The sequence below is a fragment of the Lutra lutra genome, chromosome 12 (genome assembly GCF_902655055.1).
Source record: "Lutra lutra chromosome 12, mLutLut1.2, whole genome shotgun sequence".
Taxonomy (NCBI): Eukaryota; Metazoa; Chordata; class Mammalia; order Carnivora; family Mustelidae; genus Lutra; species Lutra lutra.
Window position 1 is genome coordinate 79,102,700 of NC_062289.1, and position 24,039 is coordinate 79,126,738.

Below are 24,039 nucleotides of genomic sequence, written 5' to 3' on the forward strand. Positions count from 1 at the left end.
TCTCAGTCAGATGACCTCCTCATGATGGCTCCAGCTCCAGCCTTATGTCCTCAACTTTCCAAGTCCAGTGGACAAAAGAGGGAGAGAGTCTTCCCAGGCTTCTCTACCAGCCCAATGTCTCATTCTCTGTGGATGCAACTGGGGCTTGGGTCCCTCCCCACCAACCACTATATCCAGGGCATGGGATTGTGCTGATTGTCTGGGCCCGGGTCACGGTCCCCTTCCCAAGCCAGTCTCTGTCACTGTGAGTGGGGAGGCAGGAGGAGGAAGGGATGCTGGGTGCTGACTGTCCACGTACATTCATCCGGGCAGGACTGGACCCACCGCGGTGTCCACAATCCAGGACAAGGGAGGGAAGGGGTCCCCAAAACCCTGAGGAGGAAGTGGTCGATGCCAGCTGGGGCCAGACATGCGTGCTGCTCTGTGCATGCCATCAACAGCCCCCTCTCTCTGCCCTTGCTTCCCGTAGGTGAGAGTGGAACATGCCTGCCTCTGCCACGCACTCGCTGTAGTGATCAGAGAACGCGACTTGGCCGTGAAGGAGAAGCATCAGCTCCAAGCCAAGCTGGAGAACCTAGAACAGGTCCTCAAGGTAGGATGCAGGCACTCCGGCTTCTTCAGGGCTGGCGCGGGACGAGGGGCTGTGGGACCACAGAGCGGAGAGGGCTTGAAGCTCTGATGCCATCACCCAGGTTTAGGGTCCTCGGGCCTGTCTGCACCATGAGGATGGTATCAAAATGATAAATACCAAAATCCAGTTGTTTCTGGAAGCCTTCCCATGGAGCTGTTCGTGCATTCCCATTTCTTAGGATGCAAAATGCAGCCGAGAGAGAGCTGGCGGGTGGGGCTTGGAGTGGGAATGGGGTGTCCTCCCACTGAGGACCTGGGGCGTCTACATGGGCTTCTCACACCTCGTGAATTTTAAACTGTTCCTCACCTTTGTTAGAAAGAGAAGAGCTAAGTCAGAAGGTTGCTTCATCAGGGTGCAGGGAGGCCCTTCTGGCATTTCTGAGGAGCTGGGCTCCCCACCGATATTTAATGGTGGGGGGGGGGGTTGACTGGCTGCTGATGGCATGGAGTCCGCTGAATGAATTCTCATTGAGGAAACATTGTTTTAGACGTGGGAGACTAAATTAATCATCACCTCTGGTCCCGTAGTGTGGTACCAACAGTGAGTGCAGCAGCCATGGCCCTCCCTCATCAGGGACTGTCCTCCCCTTGGGGGAAACTGTGGGTTCTCGGAGGGACGCAGACTTGTGGCTGGGCACTGGAGTGAGATGGGAATGCGGAGTGACCGCTTTGCTTTGGAGCGATGGAATGTTCTGGAATTTGTGTGATGATTATATGCCCTTGTAAATTACTGAAACCTGGGCTCTGCCTATGCCTCCTGTGATCTCCTCGAAGCAGGGCCCAGGCTGGACCTGACCACCCTGCTGTCCACTGTTTGTTCTGGATTTAGAATAGCACGGACAGGGATGAGGTCTGACCATGCAGTCCTGCGTTTCCGCAGCGCACAGACGACCGTCTGAGCTCCCTGGAGGCACAGAGTGTGGCCATCCCACCCTGCTGTCGGAGCTTGGGATGACGTGGGTGTTGTGGTGCATGGGTGGTGGGACCAGCCCGGTCAAGGGAGGTGGCCACGTCAGAAGCAAGCGTGGCTCTTCCTCAGGGGTTTTGACCAGGGAGGAAAGTGAGAGCAAGAAGAAATGGGAATTCAAACGGGTTTGTCCTTTTCACGGGGATGGTTCTATGGCCAAGAAAGTGAATGTCCAGCAGATTTGTGGAACCTGACGTGAGCTGCACGTTTTGCACACGGGCAGGGAAGTGCGGCACGGAGGAGGACGGGCCAGGGCGGGGGCTGGGGGGACTCCCTGTGTCTCGGACAGAATCGCCCTCCAGCATGGTGACTGCGTGATGCACAAACGTCGCCTCCACTGGTACCGACTGAAAAGCACCATGATTTTCATGCTGCTGCTATCATTTTTGTTGTGATAATAGAAAGGATATTCAGAATTAGCCTTTTTTGTTATCTGGGTGGCAGAGCTCATCAGTGGTGACTGCGTGTGGGAGGGGAGGGGCCCAGGTGCAGGGGAGGCAAAGACGCTGACCTGCCAGCCTGTTCGGGGTCGAGCCCAGCCATCCACGCACAGAACCACACCCATTGCTGGCTTTAACGGAATTGCAAACAGAATGTATTTGTTTCCTTTCAAGATCTAAAAGCTTTTAGTGAAACACCTAAGACTGAATTTGGGGCTGTTTTCTAAGACAATCCAGCTAGAAAAATACTGAAACGGGCTAGAATCCTTGCCCCCTGCCCCCCACCTAATCCAAACCAATACTGTTTAACCCCATTGACATCCCTCCTGATCTGCAGACTTTTAAAGCTAGTAACTGATGACTTCATTATGTGCCTTTGTGTTTTTGTCACCCTTCTTTGGGAGTCCGTGGTCAGACTCCGGATGCTGTGGCCCGCATGGGACGAGGAAGGGCAGCCGGGGAAGGAGGACCCGCGCGGGGCAGGCAGTGGGCGGCCGGGAGCGTTGACATGGGCACTGCATCCGAGGTGCCCACGGGGCCTGAGTTTCCTGGCAGCCCGGGTGTAAAGGGAGATCCAAGCGGTTACTTAACTCTGGGTCCCGGAGAGAGGGAGCTGGTTTTTCAGGAGAACACGGCAGCTGCACGTACTTGTCTTGGTGTGGGAAGCCCCTCTAACTTAGAAAGACTAGAACTTTCCATTGGAGACACAGAAGATCCATATCACAGCGACTTCTGAGGACGCCCTCTCTCTGGGCTACTCTGTGCCTCCAACCTTCGGGGGCTTTTCTCCGGGAAGAAGGGCCAATGGCTTTTTGCCCTGCTAGCAAGGAAAACAGGAAAACTGCCGAAGCTGGATTGCACTGCAAGAACCCAAGAAAACTTGGGCATGGTGGGAATTAGAGAACCGGGAAAGTAATGCTCAGACCCGTACCTGGTCTGTGGAATCTAAAATGACCAAGAGACGGCAGAACGCACAGAACACTGGGATCTGTACACTGTGACATGGCACAGGCAGCCTCGTGCATGCTGGCCACAGCCCCAGTGTCTGCATCAGGGACATGGGTGTACTCGAGTGTGTCTCAGCAGCGTCTACACTGACGAGACACACTGCTGTTCCCAAGTCCCCAGGTGGCTGGTTGTAGGACAGTTTGGCCCTCTGTCCAGCCACAGGTGTTGGTTGAGCACTGACCTCCTGCTACCGGTCCAGGCCCGGGGGACAGTGCAGTCGGCGGCATGGTGCCCACAGAGAAAGTCAGCAAAGACGAAAACTGACGTGCCTGAGACAGAATGTTAGGGACCCTGAAAGGACACGGATGGGGGGAAGGAACAGGAAGGGCTGCAGTGTCTCTGTGGGGAGGGACTCTCCCAGACATGCCCACTGCACAGCGGGGGGGCTTGTCAGTGCTCAGGGGAGCAGTGCTCTAGGCAGCGGGGAGCACAGGTGGCTCGGCGCCTGAGGCAGGCCGTGTGCAAGGACCAGCAGGGGGGCCACCCGGCAGTGGGGGATGGGGTATCAGGTGGAAATGCCCTGGACTGGGGTTCGCTGGGGCAGAGTCTCACAGGACAAAGCAGAATGTGTTCTGTGGGTCCTTACTCACTGTATCTGTCAGGAATCATCACAGTACTGCTGCGTAACAACCACCCCACACCCGGTGGCTTGAAGCAGTAGCCCCGCATTGTTCAGGAGTCTGTGGGCCAGCTTAGCATAGCTTGTCATCTTGGCTGGACGCGGCTGAGCACCTGCTCTGGGCCCGGCTGGGGGTCCCGGAGCCGGCTGGCTGTGGGCTGGCATCTGATGGCTTTGTCAGGGGGACTGGCTTTGCTCCTCATTGCTCTGTCCTCCGGCGGGCTGCAGGAGCAGTGGGGTCCTTGCCGAGCTCCAGATCAACTCAGGCAGGGACTCAGAGTTGGGGCACACAGTGTGGTCAGCTTGCGGCCGGTGCTGCGGGAGTGTGGGCGTGCTTCCTGTTTGTGAAGGTCACACCGGGGCACACCAAGACTGGTGTGAGGAGCAAGGGGACCCACGAGGGGCCACACTCCGGACACAGGTGAGGGTGGCTTCCATGGGGGCTGCAGGGGAGAGCTAGAGGTGGGCATTTTGGGGGGCTTCAACACAGTGTGCTGAGGCCTGGATGTGGGGCGTGGAACCAGTGACCACTGTGGTGATGAGGGTGACACCGAGGGCCAGGCTGTGCGTTCCACTGCGATTCAGAACATCGGCTCTGTGGGGTCAGGGATCAGGATCACCTTGCTGGAGGTGGGGTGCACTGTGACCACGGGATCCTCTGTGCAAAAGGAGCCTCTGTTCTCGTTCTGGAGACCATCCCACTAATAATCATCAAGAAGGTGGCTCCGTTCCGTTATAGATGAGGCATGAGGTGGAAGGGATTCATTCAGGGTCAAGGGTGATGGTCAGATGCAGTCACAACGTCTGGTCACTGGGCGGTCTGGCAGTCGCAGCTGACTAAATTAGATCACTGCATAGCTGACGCCGTTGTCCGAGCTCCTGAGTGAAGGGGGGCAGAGGGGACACGACGCTCTGCAGACGCAGCACGCCCGTTTTATGCAAATGAGGGGGGACCACAGCCCCATGCTGTGCCAGCGTGCATTTCAGGTCAGTCCCCACCGATAATGAGTCTACCAGTCACATTCATACGTTGGCTTTTGTTTCCAAATATCACTGAGAATTCAGTCTAGCTCAGGATGCCGTGCGGCTTGCCTTTGATGGTCTGTAACGTGTTATGTAAATCACGAGTCCACCGGCACACGGTTCCTGCGGAGGCCTTCCCGCCATATCAGGGGACTTGGCGCCTGAGCAGCCAGAAGAGTGGGGCCTGAAGGCTGATTGGAGGATGCGGGGTTTCCGGCATCTTGGACCCTTCCAGAGCTGCTGCCTTGGCCTGGAGAGAGACCAGCGAAGCCCACATCTAAGGGCACCCTGTACATCCAGTGTATTTAATGAGCACCTAACGTGCCAAACTCTCCAGGCACCGGACAAAAGTGACCTAAGTCCACAGCCTTATTCACACCAAGTTAGCAAATTACTGCACGTGTCAGGTGGTGACAAGTATAAGGGGAAAAGGTGCAGGTTCTTCTCTGTGTGCAGTGCTCGGGGAAGGCCTCCCGGACGGTGGGACATCTGGGCGGGGACCCGGGTGCAGGGAAGGAGGGAGCGTGCAGAGCAGGCACAAAGGCTGAGACAGGGGTGGGTGCCTGGCATGTCTGAGGAACATGAGGGGCCGGAGTTACAGAAACAGGAAGCAGATGAAGTCAGGAGGACAGACACCAGGAAAGGTCAGGTCTTACAGGCTGAGCCCTGCTGGACACCTCCCAGCACTTCCCATGGGTGTGCTCCCTCCAGCCCAGGGCCTTTGCACTTGCTGTGCCTCTTGTCTGATTGCTTTGGTCCCAGTCACCCTCCAGGAGACAGTGCGTGCCATGGGGCAGGTCCCGTATCTTCTCTGCATGTCCATATATGCCCAGTGCCCACACAAGCATAGAGAAACCAAGTAGTAAACGCGGCTGAATGATGGGCATAGGATACTCCTAAGTCTGCCCTTGGAACTAGTCACTTCCTAGCGACCTGCTCACTACAGCTGCTCAGCTTTACAGAGGCCTTCCAATATGCCCTACCTGAGTCATCCCCCAGGCCCTGTTCGCTGCACTGTGGCCACAGCCACGTTGGTAAAAGAACACGAACTTGCTGCTTACCCCTAGCAATCACTGCTTATTACACAGAGATTAAAATCTGAACTCTTACCACAGGACCCCACACTCCGTCCCCCACCGTTACACCCACTCCTACCCTGACCCCCTTCACCCTGTGCCCAGCCATGCTGGCCTTCTCTTTCTGGAACATACACCTGTTTCCACCCCAGGGCCTTTGCACTTACGGTTTGGAATGCTCTTTGTCTCTGTCTTGGTCTCGTGTCACTTCCTTTGTACTATGTCTCCTGACCCTCTCATCTAGAGGAGCCACTGTCCTGCCCGTCCCCACCACCGTGCCCAATTCCATTCTCTTCAAAAACACCCATCCTGTTTGTTTTGTTCACTCATGTGTTATTTTCCCTACCAAAGGTAACCTCCCGAAGACAGAATGTTCTGGTGTCTAGGACAAAATCTGGCATACAGTGGGCACTGGGCACATATGTGCCGATGGAGTAGGTTACTAAACGAGTGAATGCAGGGCAAGCCAGCCAGAGGTCTGCCGTTGCCGACACGCTCTGTGTCACGGGGAGCCACCGCGCAGGTGGGGGCCTGCAGTCAAGGATACTTGTCGGGGAGGATCGCCTGTCTGGGGTGTGCAGGTGCTCTGCAAACACGCAGGGGGCCGTCTCCCTCTGGCACAGACAGACGGAGTGTCTCCATGAGGGCAAAGTGCTGGTGCACTCACGGTTTCCACCATGTGCGTGGCCCGGCTGGGGTGCCCAGCGGTCCTGGCGCAGGTATCCGACCTGGAGTGAGCTGGACAGTCTTGTCCTCCAGCATCTCAGACTCAAAGATTGTGCAAGAAGCCCTGAGTGTTTTCCACATGGACTGCCTGCTGCCCGGGACTTGTCCTGCCAGGCACAGCTGGTTCCCTCTTCTCTGCCTTCTTGCTCAGGGCCCTGAACGCAGGGTGGTTTGTTAGATGGAACAGCGTCCGTCTGTAGTTGAGAACAGGACAAGAGGCCCGGCAGGGGAGAGTGGCCCGCCCCAAAGAGCTCAGCCTGGGCATGGCTGACGGAGGCCACGAAGCAGACTGGGCCCAGCAGGTGTGGCCACATCCCCTGGTGGCCTGGGGGCAGCTACCAGGAATAGGGCCGCAGCCTAGGAGGGAAGCTGCTGGATGGCTGTGGTGGGGTAAGCAGTGTCCCCCCACATTTGTGTCCACTCAGAGCCTGTGAGTGTGATGGTGCTTGGAAGGAGGGCCCTGCAGATGGGATGGAGTGAGGCCTGCACCTGGTCGCGGGCCTCTCCAGCAAGACTGCGGAGTGGGGCTGGGTGTGACATGGCTTCGTCAGAACATGCTGTTACTTGAGATTCCTGAGTGCTCTTGGTCCGACATGACCGAGGCCAGCTGCAGGTTACAAGGGAGGCTGTGTCAGTCTCCCTTCCAGCAACAGGACCAGAACCACAGCACCCTGTGCCAGGTCTGGAGGTCGGACCCAGGTACACAGAAACATTCTCAATTAATTAAATTTAGTGCATTATATTTTCTGATTTAAAGGAAAAGGGGGAAAAATGTTCAGGACTAGGTTCTGTTCTCATCGTCAACAAATTAGTCCTTTTAAATGTAGATAATCTAAGGCTTATTTTCTGTTAATGAATCACTGCTTATCTGGGATTAATAAGTGACTCTCCCAGTAACAATTAATCTTCCTTTATTGGCAGCTCCTTCCCCACGCCCTCCTTTTCCTGGTACCTGCTCAGGGAGATTCAGCCCTGTGTCCCCGAGCCCAGACCCACCTGCAGCCATCCTCCGCTATAATTAATGTTTGCGGCTGGTTTTCTATGTTCTGATACTCAGGCTCCAATAACACCCTCCAGGGGTTTCTGCAACATGAGAATAATGTGGAGGGCTCCGTCTCGGGCAAAACCTTGGATGGGGCTGATCCAGGCGGCGAGAGTGTGATCTCCGTGTTCAGATACCAGCCAGAAACAGGAAAGCGGCTGCTCTGAAGGCTTCCCTGGCTGCCTTCGGCTCTGCAGGGAGAGGCTTTGCAAGAGGCTGAGCACCCACAGTCACTGGTGGGCGCAGTGGGACACACATGTGTGTCCTGTTCTGCATTAGGGCAGGAGGTGGAACCGGGTCCCCTTCTGAGACTCAGCCCCTCAGCCCCTGCGCCCTGCGGTTGGCAACTGTCTCCCTGGGGCAGGGCTGCCGAGGCCCTGTTCTCTGCCAGGTCCCGAGCCAGCCCGTCAGAAACCCGACCTGCCTGGCGGGGTAGGTATTCAGCATCACGGTCGTCAGGAAAATGAAAATCGAAACAGCGGTGGGATGTGGGACCCTCCATCAGGTTAAGAAACACCCAGGAGGGAGGGCGTGGAGAGGGGAGCAGGTGCCCGTGCACGCTGTGCCCAGACGGCCTGTCTGGGTCCCAGCCCTGCATGTTCCCGTGTGGCGCCTGCGCATGCTCCTGTGGGGCCTCCCTTCCGGGAGTCCGCGAGGACCCGTGAAGCCCCAGGATGTGCCCTGCGCATCGCACGCGGCGTTCTCCTTGACGGCAGACGTGGCCGCAGGTACACTGCAGATCACCCCGCGATTGTTGACAGAAGAGTCAGGGCCACACCTAGGGGCCAAAATGTGTACCTGAGGTAGGGCTTCAGCCTGTCGTTCTGGGGGTGCACGGGGCTGCGGGCATTGCAGCCACTGCTCCAGATCTACCCCTTCCCTGCATCTCTTACGACCCCCTCCTATGCACCCCTGCACCACAGATACACGCCCCAAGTCGCCTCCTGCCTCACTGAGCTCTCCCGGAAACTGTCCTCCACCGACCCCTTTTCATCACAGGGGTCTCAGCCAAATGTCTTCTCCCTCACCAGCTCGAGTAGAGTCTCTACTACATCCTTCTCCCGTTGTACGCCCCCCTGCCTCGCCATCATCCTTTATCAATCCCTGAAACTCTCATTCACTTGCCGGATAGCTGGCTTACTTCCTGCATTCCTGCCTCACCGCCCCCGAAGAATGTAAGCTTCACGAGAGCAAACATAATCCTTTTTCTTGTTCATTATTCCATTGCAAGCACCCAAGCATCTAGCACAGAATAAGTGTTCCGTAATGATGTTTGGATACATGAAAGCACGTGTCCAGGAAGCAGACTGTGCTTCAGCCCAAGCCCACAGTCCCTGAAATAAGAAACCGAGTCTGTTGCTTCCCCATTTCCCTACCCACCCAGCTGTTGTATCCAGAGACATGCCTTCCTTTTTCCCCTCGTTGTGGCCATCATGTTCCTGTCCCCAGTCACACCAGCCTTCCTTCACCCTGGCACCTGCCTCGATCCTTACTACCACAGGACCTTTGCACACACGATCCCCTCTGCATAGAATCCCCTGTCCATCCCGCTTCGAAGCAACTCCTCCTCATCCCCCAAACCTCTCATAGGTCACCTCCCCAGGGCTCATCTGTTTGTAAGTCAAGACTCTCATCACTGAGAGGATCTTCATGGTTTTCAGTGTATATAGAAGTAATCGTACCCACAACAATCACTACACAAAGAGGGAAAGTAAAGATACCGAGCTGTACTTGTGTTTCTACATTCTACTTGGAGAGGAAAATTACAATTATGAGTAGATTATTTAAATGTGTATACTGAGATCCCTGGAGGCAACCACTAAAAATTAGATAAAAATTTATAGCCCAACACTCAGTAGATACATGAAAAGGAAATGCTAAAAACCACTCAGGCAATCCAAAATCGGCAGGGAAGGAGAGCTAGAACAACGAAAAGGAAGAAAACATGGAAAACAGATAATAGGATGGCATACTTGGAGCTCACCAAGAATTTCATTAAACATGACTCTGGGCAGGTCACCTTGAATCTAATATTTCATCTGGTCCTTGCAACAACCTTGGGAAGGCAGGCTTCTTCCTCTGTTTGACAGATTAGCATGCTGGGGCCCAGGAAGGGCAGGACTGTCCTGTGAGCATGGTCTGGCTGACTGTACTGTCCGCCCCGCTGCCAACATGGCCCACCGGCTCCAGAAGGGTTCTGACTATCCGCACAAGCTGAGTGTCCCTGTCTCTGCCTCTCTGCCTCCACTGGAGGCAATCGGGGATCAAGGGCCCATCCACTAAGGGCAGATGGGGAGTCAGGGAAGCTCCCAGTTTTGTCACAGAGGCTCCCCGCTAAGACACTCTGGCAAAGCTATGTTTCCTCTTCCAGAATGCACACGGCTCTGTTTGCATGCTAATTCCCGTTATGAATGAATCTGGCTTGCATAGATGGAACAGGAAGTCACAGGACACAGAAGACAAACAAACAGCTTGTGTCTGAAGACGTGAGCTCAGTCAGTGCTGGGGTTCCTTCCACCAGATGTTTTGTGGAGGGAAATCATGTGCAGAGAGGCCTTGCCGTTACCACGGTGCATACAAGAGCCCACGCATAAGGCATCAAACGTGTCATGGGTAACTCCTATTAAAGGAGATTATTTTCTCCTTCATTTCTTTGCTCACACAGGGCAGGATCCAAAGTGGAAGACACTTTGGAAGACCCCTTTGATCTAACATCGAGGAGACAGTGCAGTTTGCTCCCTGTGTGTGCCCTCTGTCTAGCGTCCGAGCATTCCATGGAAGTGGCGTCTTGAGGCCACCAGAATGCCGGTGCTGATGTCATCAGCCGGCTATAAATGTTGCCACTTTAAAAATAACTCCTGCCGCGTGCTGAGCGTTTCAGACAAGCATCTCTTGCCGTGGTGCATAAACCTCACTACTTCCTGAACGTGAAACATTCCTGTGGAGCGGGGCATGTGCCCTTGGAACTGGGAAGCTATATATAAAGGGAAGCAAAGCCAAATATTAGGAATTTGTTGGGGTTTTGTGTTTTGTGAAAGCCAGGGGTTTCAGGCTCTCTGTGAGAACACGTGGGTCCTAGCGCTCCATGGGACAGCTGGAATCAGGACGACTGCAGGGAATCCTAGGAACCATTTCTCCTCCCAGGAGAAATGCAGGCTGCTCTCTGTTGCCCTGGCCACATGGCCCGCACCTCGTCTTGTGGCTGAGGACAGAGTGTGCCTCACAGCCTGAGGGCTTCGAAGACACTGCATGAAAAGGTCTCACACTGATCCTGTCCTGGGAGGCCTGTGGCATATCAGCATGTGTCACGCACATAGGAAGGATCCCTGAGGAAACATCCCACCGAGCAGGGAGATGACAGTGAAGAGATGTGCGCCCAGGTCAGGGAGCTGGGTTCCCTGAGTTCAAGTCCTTGTTTCATCATGTCCTGGCTGGGCAACCTCGGGCAGGTTACTTAACCTCTCTGGGCCTCAGTTTCCTTCTCTATAAACAGAAGTAAAAATATTGCGTTCCCCTGAGGTTGCTGCAAAGATTCAGTGGGTTGTGTGTATGAAGTACTTAGCACAACACTCCTTCCAGAACTTGTGCTTAGGTGACTGGGAGGCTGCTGATGTGTGGAGCTGGGAAGACCATGCCAGCAACCTGCTTATGGAGAGACAAGAGGGACATGGGGTACGATCTGCACTAAGCACCGAAGGGGGCTGAGTTGCTGCAGCCCCACATGAGTTGCTGCAGCCCCGCATGTGGGATTGGGAACTCCTGTGCCGGAACGTGGTTTCCCACATCACTCCCCTTCCTTCCACCTGATCCCTGAGCTCATCTCCTGGCTCCTTCCTGGGGTGGAAGGTCTGTGTTCTCTGAACTGGCCATCTGCCTGGAGTTCCAGGGACACCCCCTTGCTGGTTCTGTTGCTGGACCCCTGGGTCTCCAGCTCCATACACGATGGGTACCCAGTGGCTAAGGTAATATCCTGCCAATGACTTTGAGCTTAGGACTCCTTCACCTGATCGGTGGAGAGACATGGCAGCTGGTTATCTACCAGGCCTGCTGAGGCCCACTGATGTGATGACTCTCGTGGTAAACCGAGCACCCTGTCCCCACCCCACCCCTACCTCGCTGACCTCCAGTTTAAATTCTTTCTGCTGCTGAGAAGGTGTCAGTTACTTTTGGACAGCTCCTTTGGCTTTCTGGCTGTTTCTTACCCCAAACAAGGAATTGAAACAGTCCCAAAGCTGTCACGATCCACCAGCTGTCTCTTTATTTTGAGAAGCAAGAATAAAAAGTCATGAAATTTTAGTGCATAATATGAGACATTATGGAATTACATTTTGTGGCAGCCATAAATGCTGTTGAAAAATATTTTAGTTTAGACAATTTGGGATAAAGTTCATAGAAACCTATATCAAATAGTTTGAAGAAAAAAAAGAAGGAAGTCATCATGGTTGATAAATTGGGGTGTATGTGAGGTTGGACTTCAGGCATGGCTGAATCAAGGTGCTCAGATGATGCCCTCAGGAGCAGTCTCTCTTCAGGGCACCTGGGTGGCTTGGTCGGTAAAATATCCAACTCTTAATCTCAGCTAAGGTCTTGATCTGCTGTCCACAATTTTGTCCGAGTCTGGAGGACTGAGATTTGGGGGTTGATTGTGAGTCCTCACCTGAGTCTGAAAGCCTGAGAACCAGGAACACAAGCTTCTGAGGGCAGGAGAGGATGGATGTGTCTCAGTTTAGGCAGACAGAGTGAATAGGCCCTTTAGCCACCGTTTTGTCCTTCAGGTCCTCAGTGGAGTGGATGAAACCCACCCATGTAGGGGAAGGTGACTCCTTTCCTCTCCCACCCATTCAGATGCCATTGTCTTTTGGAAATGCCTCCCAGATGTACCCAGAAATAACGCTTCCCCAGCTCCCTGGATATCCCTACACAGTTGGGCAGACACGTAAAGCCATGGGGGTGACTTCTGCCCTGGAGAGTGCCTCGTGGCTCTGCTGGGGGGACCTGGTAGGGCCAGGAAGACCACCTGTGTGTGTGGTTATGGCCCAGGGCAGAGGGGTTGGTAGCTGGCCTGGTGGTGGCTGATATGGAAGTTGGCGGGGGGACATGGAAGCACTTTGCAAACTCTGGACATTGAGCAGGAAGGGACAGCGGTACTGAGGTGGAACTACATGAATGATGGTGTCATTGCTGAGATGGGCAGACTGGGGAGGAAGTGGTTTGGGAGAGAAAGTCCAGAACTCCATTTTGGACAGGCTAAATTTAAGATTCCTCCTGTCCCTTCACGTGGAGAGGGTGAGTGGGCAGTTGGCTACAAGCAAAGAGACAAGGCTTTCATTCCCGAGCGCGAGTTTATAAATGGCAGCTACAGTCGCGATGTGGGATATCCGCCCAGGAAAGAGTACAAGCAAGCAGCAGCCATCCCCAGTCTAGAGGCCCTGCAGGAGGCAGGGAGTAGTGGGGGAAGGAGGGGAGCTGGGCTGGTGTCGGGCTCCTGGGCAGGAGCAGTGTACCTGTCAAGGGATGGGTCCCCAGATCAAGGGGTGGCCCTGGGCTGGGTGGCCCCTTGCTCCCCCGTCCTCCTGGGGGGGTGTCAGGCAGGGGGGTGTCAGCTGATCGATGGGGGAAGCCAGACAGCAGAGTGGGAAGCAAGGGTGTGGATGTGGCCAGTGGAGAGGACTCTGGAGCCGGGTTGCTGAACAGGGCAGTAGGTGCAGGGGAAGCTGCTGGGATGGAGGGGGTGTTTGATGGGACCCGGGTCGTCAGAGCTCCTGTGTATCTGTCCTCCCTGCTGGAGCACCACAGCCGTGACCATCTCTCCGCACAAGGGGCATGTATTTGTACACACGTGGGCATTCTGGCAACCACTCCACAGTGACCCGGAAATTTCGAAGCCAGTGCGTCCCATCCGTCTGACCCGTCAGGAATCCACGGAGAACCTGCTGCCTGGCGATATCCCCGCGGCCGCGAAGCCTGTAGCGGCGCGCTTGGACCACCTCCGAGTTCGGTCCGTGTTGCTAATGAATCCTTGTAAGGAAAATGGTTTCCTCCTTCCACTAATAACTTCCTTCCCGAAGCTAAATAAAGAGTACCCGGGCTGCATTCGGCAGTGCCCGCTTCCAAAATAAACAGAAGCCCAGAAATTAGCCGGAACAATAGTGTAATTAGGCAGCTGCATAATTGTTCGTGCAAACCAGGCTGGCGCCCGGAGCCCGACACCGCGGATCGGCCCGCCGCGGAGTTTCACGATGGAGAAGGCGCTTGGTAGGGGGCCTCAGGCCAGGAAGGGTCAGCGAGCAGGCGGACCCTGGCTTGGCGGATGGCTGCCCGGGGAGAGGTTTCTGTGCTGTGTGGCCTCGAGCAAGTGGTTCGGCTGCTCCTGGTCCCTTGCCCACGGCCAGTGGTGACCGCAGCATCCAGTTGCCGGCGTCAGACGAGGTGGTGCCCGCATTGGTGGGGGCCCTGTAGGGAGTGCAGCCTCTTCTTCTCCGTGGTCTTACCAGTGCCGCGGTGCCAGCCACTGGTGGTCCTGAAGGAAGCCTCTCTGCTGGCTCTGCGGGCTCCTCCTCCTGCGCAGGCTCCTCCTCCTGCGCAGGCTCCTCCTCCTGCTCAGGCTCCTCCTCCCCCACACAAGCTCCTCCCCGTGCAAGCTCCGGCTCCTCTCCTACACAGGCTCCTCCTCCCCAGTGCAAGCTCCTCCTTCCACACAGACTCCTCCCCTGCACAGATTCCTCCTCCCCCACAGGCTCCTCCCCTGTGCAAGCTCCTCCTGCCCCATAGGATCCTCCTCCCACAAGGCTCCTCCCCTGCACAGGCTCCTCCTCCCCAGTGCAAGCTCCTCCTTCCGCACAGACTCCTCCTCTCCACAGGCTCCTCCTACCCCCCAAGGCTCCTCCTCTGTGCAAGCTCCTCCTCCCCTGCACAGGCGCCTCCTCCCAGGTACAGGTGCCTCCTTCCCCGCACAGGCTCCTCCTCCCCCACAGGCTCCTCTCCTACAGGCTCCTCCTTCCCTGTGCAGGCTTCTCCTCCTGTGCAGGCTCCTCCCCTGCGCAGACTCCTCCCACCACTGGCTCCACCTGCAGGCTCCTTCTCCCCCAAAGAGGCTTGTCTCCCGCAGGCAGCTCCTCCTCCGCGCATGCGCTGAAGCAGCCTGAGGGCACCGTGAAGTGACAGGCATGGGGCTCCTTAGGCTCAGAGTGAAAGGGGACACCAGTCTTCCTAGATACGAGATACCACCCCACATCGTGAGACGTTCAGAACACCTGCACAGAGCAGGTGCCGATTCATAATTAGCAATCACCAACGGTTACTTAGCGTGCTGTTAATTAACCATTTATAAATGGCTACTGATGCTAATGAATAATTGATCCGGTGGAGAAGGTGAAGCCCAGAGAGAGGTTAAGTCACCAGCCCAGGTTCAGTGCTGGGATTTGAACCGGTGCGGTGTGGCTCTTAAATGTCGCGCTCGGGCCCTGTATTGTCCTGAAACGCCAGAGGCACATCTCCACTATCCATCCGTGCAGTATCTGTGCGGTCCCCGCCAGCACCTGCAGGGAATGGTTGCGAAGATCCGCAGCGGGGCGGCAGCAGATGGCACCGAAGCCTGAGGTTCAGGGGCTCCCTCTAGCCTGACTCGAATCTGGGGCGGCCCTTCACCAGCTGTGTGATGAGCCAGGAGAACCTCCCTGTGCCTCAGTTTCCCCCATTAGTGTGCCTGCCTCCTAGATGAATGGGAGGGTGGCAGGATGTAAATCGTCCTAAAGGCCTTGGAGCACTTCCGGCTAGGTAGCCCAGGATCCGTAACCTGTGACCTTAGCTTGCACGAGGCTGAGGGAATGGGCAGGAGCGAGAGCTTGCCTTTGCATGATGACCTCTGGTTCTGCTCAATGCTCAGGGCATGGAAATGATGAGGTAGTTCGAGGTGGAAGGCGTGTTGGCACCGGTTCCCCAAGGGGTGGGTCCTGACCCCAGGGAAAGCCAGAGTAGCCCGCGGGCCCCCCTCGCAGGTCTTCTGGCTCCCGCGCTGACCCCACCCTGTCCCCCGCAGCACATGCGAGAGGCCGCAGAACGGCGGCAGCAGCTGGAACTGGAGCATGAGCAGGCGCTGGCTGTCCTCCACGCCAAACAGCAGGAGATCGACCTTCTGCAGAAGGTGAGCCGTGGGCGTGCCTGGGGCAGGGGTGTGGAGGGCGAGGGGGGCGGGAGCTGTGCACCTGCGTCTCCCCACCTTCCCCGCGTCTGTGCTACCCAGTGCTGCCCAGCTCCCCTGAGCCACCATGTCCCAAGCTCCGCTGCAAACACCGGATGCTCCCCCGAGCGATGCTGGCGGGCTCGCGTGGAAAGCACGCTCCGGGGGCCACTGCCCACTGTGAGTGGCCTCAGCCCTACCAACATCGTTTACAATTAAGCACACATGTGTGTCTTATTCTGCAACCTTCCATTCCAGAAAAGATGCCCAGAAGAACCACAGGAACTGGTTTGACATGACTTGGGTTTTGTTTTCTTTGTTCTTTGGGGTTTTTTGTTTGTTTGTTTGTTTTCAGTACTGGTGGAATGGGGGAGAGGAACGGGGTTGAATTGGACGCCCACCCGAGACTGGGGGTATAAACTTGGTCATTCAAAGGAATAACTTGGGTTTGTATCTGCTGAACTGGGGAGATTTCCATGATGTGCTGTTAGGCGAACAGATCAAGTCTCAGGACAATATTTTTAGCATGAGGGAGAGGGAAGGAACACAAAGAAGAAAGAGAAGCAGAGACTAAGAAACAAGGAAGAAGGAAGGAAAATAGAGGGAAGGATTGAGAAGCTTAGGGGGCCCATCCCTGTGGCACCCGTGGTGGTGCTGGGGGGCTAAGAACATTGGCCCCTGGACCCATCTTTGTCATCAGCTGTGGTCCTCTCCTGTGTCTCTCCATGGGGGGACTTGGGGTCCCGGGTGTGGTTCTCCTTTCCTTCCGAAAGCCCTGATCCTACCCGGAGCCACTCCTCCTCACAGGACAGCGGGCCCCACCAGCCAGAGATTTTCTGGCCTGGGCTGCAGGTACATGGCTGCCCAAAGGGGGGCGCTCCTGAGACCGGCCAGCAGATGGGCAGCAGGCAGCTCCTCCCCAGTCTGGGTGGCCCTCCACCCACTCCACCGCCTCTCCAGGCCTCTGATCTCGTAATAAAGGACCCAGGGCCGTGTGCCACCTGACTGGTGATGGGAGTCTGCTGGGATGGTCCCTGTCCTCAGAGTTTGGGAGCCAGTTCTACAGCAGGTAGAGAATTTCCCAGGCTGCTTCTCTGATTGTTTATTGAGACCCCTGTCGAGGGTAGCTGTCACTGAGCCCGTGCTGGTGGGGGTCATCCAGCCTGACTACCTGCTGGAACAGTGGGAAGCAGCCTTTCATTAGATGTTATCCAGAAAGGATATTGCTTGCTGGGGCCCAGGCAGAGAGATACAGCTCTTCTCTGCCTGCGGTGCCATGCCCAGACATGGCCGCCCGGCACCTGCACCTGCTCCCCGTGGCCCCAGAAGCCCTGGCTGGGCACCACCCAGATAGGAAGCCCATGGAAAACACAGATTCCGTGCCAAGGGGGCGACATATCGGTGGCTGCCAGCAGCGTGTTCTCTGGGAGCCTGGAGTTTCATTTACAAAGCATCCCATGGCAGGAAGGTGCACCAGAGCCAGTGCTGTCATCAGCCTCCTCTGTGCCTCGTCCGGTTTCCTTTGTCCCTTCCCGGTGTTCACTGTGGCCTATATCTTGGACACCCTGATGCTTCACCAGGGGCAGGAGCTGAGGAGGAGAAACCAGTGCAAAACCAGGGTGCCAAGGTGGTAATTTCTTAGCGCTCCAGTTTTTGAACAAAGCCTTCCAAGAGGAAGGTGGACCCTTGAGCAGAACGAGATTGGCGATTTCTTCAGGATTCTTATTTTCCGTTTGATTTCCACCATGGAGGGCCAGCATGCTGCCCTTGCTGATGAGATCATTCATTCATTCCACAAATGTTGGGTGTCCAATGTGTGTCAGTGTCTTTGGGTTGTTCTGGAAGGGGAGCCCAGTGGCGGGGGAGATGGCGTATGCCGGCACCGAGGGAGAGCGAGCCCCCTCCAGAGGTCATGCAGATGCCGTGTGCAGGGAAGAAGGGACAGAATGAAGTGACGGGTTCATGATTGCAGGACTCCAGACAGGGCAAACTTAGGTGAGTGGCAGGTCATGTAAGGGCTCAGGTCCCCAGTACTTGGGGAAGGAGGCCCTTGGAGGGACACAGGTCATGCCCAATGGGCAGGGGGTGCATTCCGAGGAGGGTGGTGCTGAGCCCTAGGCACTCTGCAGGCTGTGGGAAGGAGCTCCATCTTGTTCCAAGTAACGGGAAGCCACTGGGGGCTGAAGCTGGTGTAACGGGGTCTGGTGAACATCCTTTGACCCTCACGCTGGGGACTGATCTGTGGAGGGGCAGGAAGGCCCCTTACCCGCTGCCACAAAGCTTGGGGTCTCAGCCTGGGGCAGCGGCTGCAGAGGGGAGACGTGGACACACCCCAGGATGGATTAGGAGAGGGAGCTGTGTGCTCAGGGGCTGTGGTGAGAGGCACAGGGTTGGAGGCATGCGGGAAGGGGCACGTCCAGGCTGACCCACATCATGGCTGTGGATCTGGGCTGAATGGAAACATCGCCGAGCTGGTGTGGTCCTGGATGTGTGGACGCCCAGCGGCAGGTGCATGGGATGGGAGGAAAGTCTCCAGTCCTAGATGGAGGGATACTAGTGGACACGGTGATGCTCTCAGGAGACCCATCGTCCTGTGTTTCCATTTTCTGCAAAAAAGACAGGGGATGGGGGCATTTTCTTTGCACATAAACATATCAGGGCTGTGCAGACCCGTGGACGGGCTGGGGCAGCGTGGGGGAGAGGGCATTAGGGCCCAGAGGTCTCGGGGTTACAGGCCCCAGGAGTCAGGAAGGGCGAAGGTGGAACAAATGGCATATTTACTAAACTTAAAAAGAAGCCAGGAACTTGCTGGGCGCCGGGAACTATTTTTGATGTGAACTCTCTCACTACAAGCCTGTTACAACCCTACGCAGTGGGTCCTACCATCCTCCTGTTTCTGAATGGAGGAAGATAACTCCACATATTAAATAACTTGCCAAATGCCAGTCAGCTGGTGAGCAGAACGACCTGGGTTTGCACGAAGCCCCTGGGCCAGGATGCTCCTATCTAAGGCTCCGGGTTGACCGAAGTCTTGCCCTTGTCCCCCTACCACAATAAAAGTACCAGAGCTCTCCAAGGTCCAGAGCTGGGCCCCATGAGACAGCAGCGTGGTTGTGTCTAAGACCTGCCCCTTCTCTCTGGCTTCAGCTCCCAGGCTTTCTTGACACCCCTCCACTGGGGACCCCTGCCTTCATCTTGCCAGTGAGGTGGTTCTTGCTGTCACCTGTGCATGGACATCGTGCCAAGGGCTGGTCCTCTGTCCTTGTCCTTTCTGACCCAGAGCGCAGTTTCGGGTGGTCTGCCTCTCTATGCCCGAGGCCTCCAGGAAACCTCGCTCTCCACTAATTTCCTTCCACGCAGATCGTGCCCCGTAAGCCTCATGGGTGTTCATTCACTAAGACTCGGTCCACGAGCCCCATCTCTGTGTCTCTGCTAGCTCCCGTGGTGACCTTGTCAGGTCCTGTGGGTCTAAACACCGTTTGGGTACGGCCTCGCCGCACTGGGCTCTCCATACTGGATTGTGAACCCTCTTCTTTCCTCCAGCCTTCCACGCGACGCCTCAGCATGAGGTCCAAGTTGAACCCCGTCCTCGGCCACACCTGCTCCACACCTGTTCCCTGGAGTTACTGCCTCTTTCTGCTTGTCTCCTTTTTCTCTGTGTCCCCATCACTTTGTATTCCCAGACTCTGGCAGAGCAGCAAAACCCTCTCTGGATGGCCCCACCTGGGGAGGCTTGACCTCTGCTTTCCCGACACTCCCGCCCGGAGCCCCGGCCCTCTCCACCCACGCTGGTTGCCCCTGACGGTACAGAGCTGGGCCTTGGGTCCCCTTCACCCATGTCTTGGGAAGTCCCTTTACACCTGTCTGTGCTTTGTTGGATCTCTGCCTTCTGGGGCCCGCCGTGTCCCTTTCTCTTGATGCAGCACAGGTGTGAAGTAAGGCAGGGGTTTACTTTCCCTCAAAATACAGGCAGTGCCTGGTGGGTCCTGCAGGCTTCTGCCTCCCCTCTGGCCACCCTGAGGGGGCGCGGGCCTCGTGCATCTGCCGTCAGGACCCGGGACCCAAACCTTCTCTGAGGCTCATCCCTCGGGCCAGGACAGAGCTTGGAGAATCAAGTGCTGTTCTCATGGAAATCAAGGGAAAACGAGGCCATCCAGCCAACCAGTAGTTCCAGTAGCCAGTAGAGGCAGAGTCTAAAAATACAAAAAGCAACCAAGCCAGGCTCTGTCCCATGGACGGGCCACCAGCCCCCGGCGGTCCCGTGGGACACCTGCTCCACGCAAACCAGGCAGGTGAGAGCTCAGTCCAGAATCCTTGCTTTCATTCAACACTCAGGTCGGCACTGATGGAGCCCCTGTGTCGGTGATTTCCAGGGGCTCTTTGGGCAGCATGAGTGAGGCAGGTGGGGGAGGCTCCGGACACCGTGAACATTTATTCCAAGCATGGAGAGTCCTGGGGCCGGCGTCCGGGAGGGTGGCTCGCCGACTCGGGGCTTCAGCCCGCTGCCTCCCCCTCCCCTGCCACGCGGCCTCTGTACCTTGACCACACCAGATCTGCCCCCTCTTGGATCTTTGCCTGGATGCATGGTTCCCCAAAAAGGGCAGAGCTGGCGTTCGGCGCTGAGCTCCCTGCCCTGCCTCCCGGCCTTGAATGGGCTCCTCTCCCTGCTCACGTGGCCTCTGGCACACCAGCCCGCAGGGGGTGCCGTTGGCTCATCCGTTTGCCTGCGGTCTTTCTCCAGAGAGTAGGGTCTACACTCCTGAGATCACGGTCCGACACGTAGCAGGTGCTCAGCAAATGCTTATGATGAGGGTCCGAGATCCCCAGACAAGGAAGGAGAGCTGCGGGGAGCGGCCACTGATGGACCCATGGCTGGTCACAGTCCCTGGTGATGAATTCTAGGTGCTACTTGTAAATGCCCGTTGAACGAGTCACTGAGCCACGGCTCCGTCCTCCCCATGGCCTGTGGGTGCCCAGACCCCCAGGCCCCTCCTCTCTGGGCGACCGGCGGCCAGAGCTCGGCAGCTCCCCCGCTTCAGACTTTGTTTCTGAGCAAGCTCCGTCCTCGCCTAGTTACAGTCGCCGTGGTGATCATCTAAGCGTTTTTCCAAATTTAAAATTCATCTGCAGACCTGACCGATTTTGCTGTGGCTCAGAACTCCTCCCACATGCGAGGGGGTGGCTTTCGGGGTTGGGGCTGTCACGGACGTGGGCAGTAAGAGGAGCCAAGCCTGCCACGTGAGTCGCGATCGGCGCTTTGCCTGCACTTCAAGGATGGCCGTTTGGGATCTTGCTGTCGTGTGTGAGTGGCAGGGGGTCACGGACTGACCCCCGTGCTCCTGCCGGGCACAGCTGCGGGACTAGTGTCCAGTCAACACTTCCTCTTAGTGCTGATGGGAGGCTCCTTGGGGCCCCAGCCCGGTTCCAGGACTGCCCACCCTTTTCTGCAGAGTGTCATGGTGCCCTCACCCTGCTGCACCCTCACAGCATCCATGCCACACCCTCCTCTGCCAGTCGCCAAGGAGACCACGCATTAGGCACACAGGCCATCCCAGCCGAGTGTCCAGACCTTGAGGCTGAGCCCAGCGTGTCTGGACCTCTGTGCCTCCCCAGAAACTACCACCTGTGTCAGCCCACGGTCTTGGACCCTCAATTCCCCAGATGACAGCCCCCTTCCTCTGACAGCTGGCCCTTGTGCCCCTGACAGCTGCGGGTCCTTCACATGTCCCTATGTCCTGTGGGCAGGTCAGAGCTCCCCACAGGTTGGCTGTGGACCCCAGATGAGCCTCGCGTAAGCTGTTGCTTTGGTGTTGCGAGAATTTGGAGCTGCCGATTCCAACTGTTAGTTTTAACAGTCTATCCTGACTTCCCAAATGGCCTGGCTTGCAAGTAGCCTATGAAAACCAGCTCCCGATCATCTCTGGAAGCCGGAAGCCAAGTCATTACCGCGAACTTGGCGAGGCTTTCACAGCTCACTTTGTTTTTTTTTGTTGTTGTTGTTTTTTTATCCTGCCAGTTGGAAACTATCTTTGACTCAAGTGGCTCAGTACTGAGGTTATTTATATAATCCCTGTGCGTCCTGCGGATGGCTGTCCGTCCCCCCCTCCTCATTTTATTTATCATCGCTCTCGTTTCAGCTTTGAAAGGAACGATTTTAAGCACTTGAAGGTCGCGCTGAATTCAGGAACAGCGTGATGAATCCGGTGTTCCTTCGCTTTCCCGGGTCTTGAAGCGTTCTATGGAGATCCATGTCCGCAGGACGCATGGGGGTGAGGCGAGCCGGGATCTCAGGCCGCCCCCAGTGCTGGCCGTGCTGGGGATGCCGGGCCCTCCCTCCTCCGGGGAGGCTGTAAGGATAACGATCGCTGGCTTCTTTGTCCGTCCCTACTCACTGTCCCGGCTCCCAGAGACCATGTTCCTCTAGAACCAAGAATTCTACATGTAAATCTCAGTCGAATATGGGGATCCTTCCCGAGTGCTCGAAATTGTCAGGCGCAGGTGGTCTGCAGTGTTGGAGATAAACCTCCCCCTGAACCCGCTCCTCGGCGTCTCTGGGAACATCTGTGAGGCCACTGAAACCAGTGCAAGGGGACATCCGAGTGGCCATGTGGGCCAGCTTTCCTTCCCGGCTTAGGATTCAGGCTCAGGCTCTCACGGAAACTTTAGCGCCTCCGACTTGAAAACGGGAGGTGGCATGTTCTCCAGCAGCTGATGACTGCGTTCATTAGGACGCTTGGTTTCAAGGGACAGAGAACAGCAAAAGGGAATTTGAGTCGTGCGCCCAACTGAGAGGGGCTTCAGATGCGGCTGGATCCAGCGCTCTCCTGCCTTTGCACTCCTCTGCATTGGCTTCGTTTTTGGTTTCCAGGGGAGCCCTCTGGCTGCTCCAGCCTCCTCCCTCATGGTGGCAGAAAGGCTGCGGGGCTCCATACTGTCCTCCACTCGGGCTCGGGTCAAGTAGGCAAAAAGAATCTGTCCCCTCTCCCCAGCATCCATGGGCAGAGCTGTAGCCAGCCTGCACACCCGTGCGGAAGCCAACCACTGAGCGTCTAGAGCTGTTCTCATGCTCTCAGGACGGGGGCTGGGTCCCCAGCACAACTGGGGCTCTTCCTGGAAGAGGCGGCCACAAATGCCAGGCAGGCAGGCAGGCTGTGGTACTCACTGGCATTGCGATGAAGGATGATACTGTTGCTTTTTGGTTTTGTGTGAACCCACCATGTGGCTCAGGCAGCAGCCCTTCTGAGAGACTGGTTTGGTGAAATGGGTGACATTTCTTATTCTGTGGAGCAGATGGCTTTGCTTCAAGGAATTGGAATAGGGCCGCCCCCCACCGCAGGCTGATTGGCTGAGAGTCCACCAGATGCTCAGGGACCTCCATCTCGGGCTCACCTTGGGGCCCGGAGAGATCGCCGCTGACCTTCAGCTGCTTGGAAGTCATGTCTGCATGGCGGTGTCTTGTTTCCCAAGCGGCTACGGGCACCTGGGGATATGATGCCCTCCCACCACACCCTGAGGCTTCCAGAAGGATTGTCCTGACCTTCTGGGTCCAGCCCCCTTCTGTGTGTGACCACCTCTCTCTAGAGGAGTGGGACCTCCCACTGACCTGTCCCCTCACTGCCAGATCAGGGTGTCCTTTCCCATTTTGACAAAGAGCATCCCAGCGGGCCGGCATTCGTTTTGTGTTTGCCCAAAGGGCAGGGGGCAATGAGAACTGGTCTAGAACCTCGGAACAGGGTGCTTTTTGGGGAGATAAATGGCAGGAACCCACGCCCTGATAATTCAGACATTTGTCTGATTCTCTTCTCTTTCCTCTGCTTTAAACATTGACTATTTTCTCTTTCTATCATAAACAAGGCTCAGGTTGAAGCTAAGAAGGAACATGAAGGTGCCGTACGGCTGCTAGAAGTAAGTGCCGGAACCCTGACCCGCTGGCATTGGGGGGCGGGCGAGGTCGGAGCTGTGAATGTGGGGGCCACTCCTGAGTGCCCGCGGGCACCAGCCACTAGCACTGCTCGCCCACCCCCTCCACGGGCAGCACAACGACCACACAGAGAGGCGAAGTCACGTCCCCACAGTCACACAGCCTGCCGCGGGGCTGGGTGCCTCACACATGACCCGCTGTCCCCTGCGGGCTGCTCTGGGATCACGCAAGGAGGAAGATGGGGAGGAGGATAAAATGTGGGTATGGGTGGACCGCTCCCGTGGGCACCCTGCCAGCGGATGAACCGTGGATGGCACACTATCAGGGACATTTTCAGGGACGGCACTGACGGTGGGGAAGAGCTTGGTTGCTGGTACCTGGGGAGGCATTTGCAGAATGAGACAGGGG

At 56.4% G+C, this 24,039-nt stretch overlaps 1 protein-coding gene across 11 annotated transcripts in view; it reads left to right on the forward strand.

Moving 5' to 3' along the window:
- The window catches only part of RIMBP2 (RIMS binding protein 2), a 206,437-nt gene that overhangs the window by 125,993 nt on the left and 56,405 nt on the right, over positions 1–24,039 (forward strand). For 9 of the 11 annotated variants that reach the window (XM_047697843.1, XM_047697846.1, XM_047697845.1 and 6 more), the window contains 3 exons: positions 470–592; positions 15,570–15,674; positions 23,565–23,615. In XM_047697843.1, the coding sequence (XP_047553799.1) occupies positions 15,573–15,674; positions 23,565–23,615 (153 nt within the window). In that variant the 5' untranslated portion in view covers positions 470–592; positions 15,570–15,572. The remainder of the gene's footprint in view (positions 1–469; positions 593–15,569; positions 15,675–23,564; positions 23,616–24,039) is intronic. The other 2 variants (XM_047697840.1, XM_047697850.1) reach the window with 1 other exon arrangement.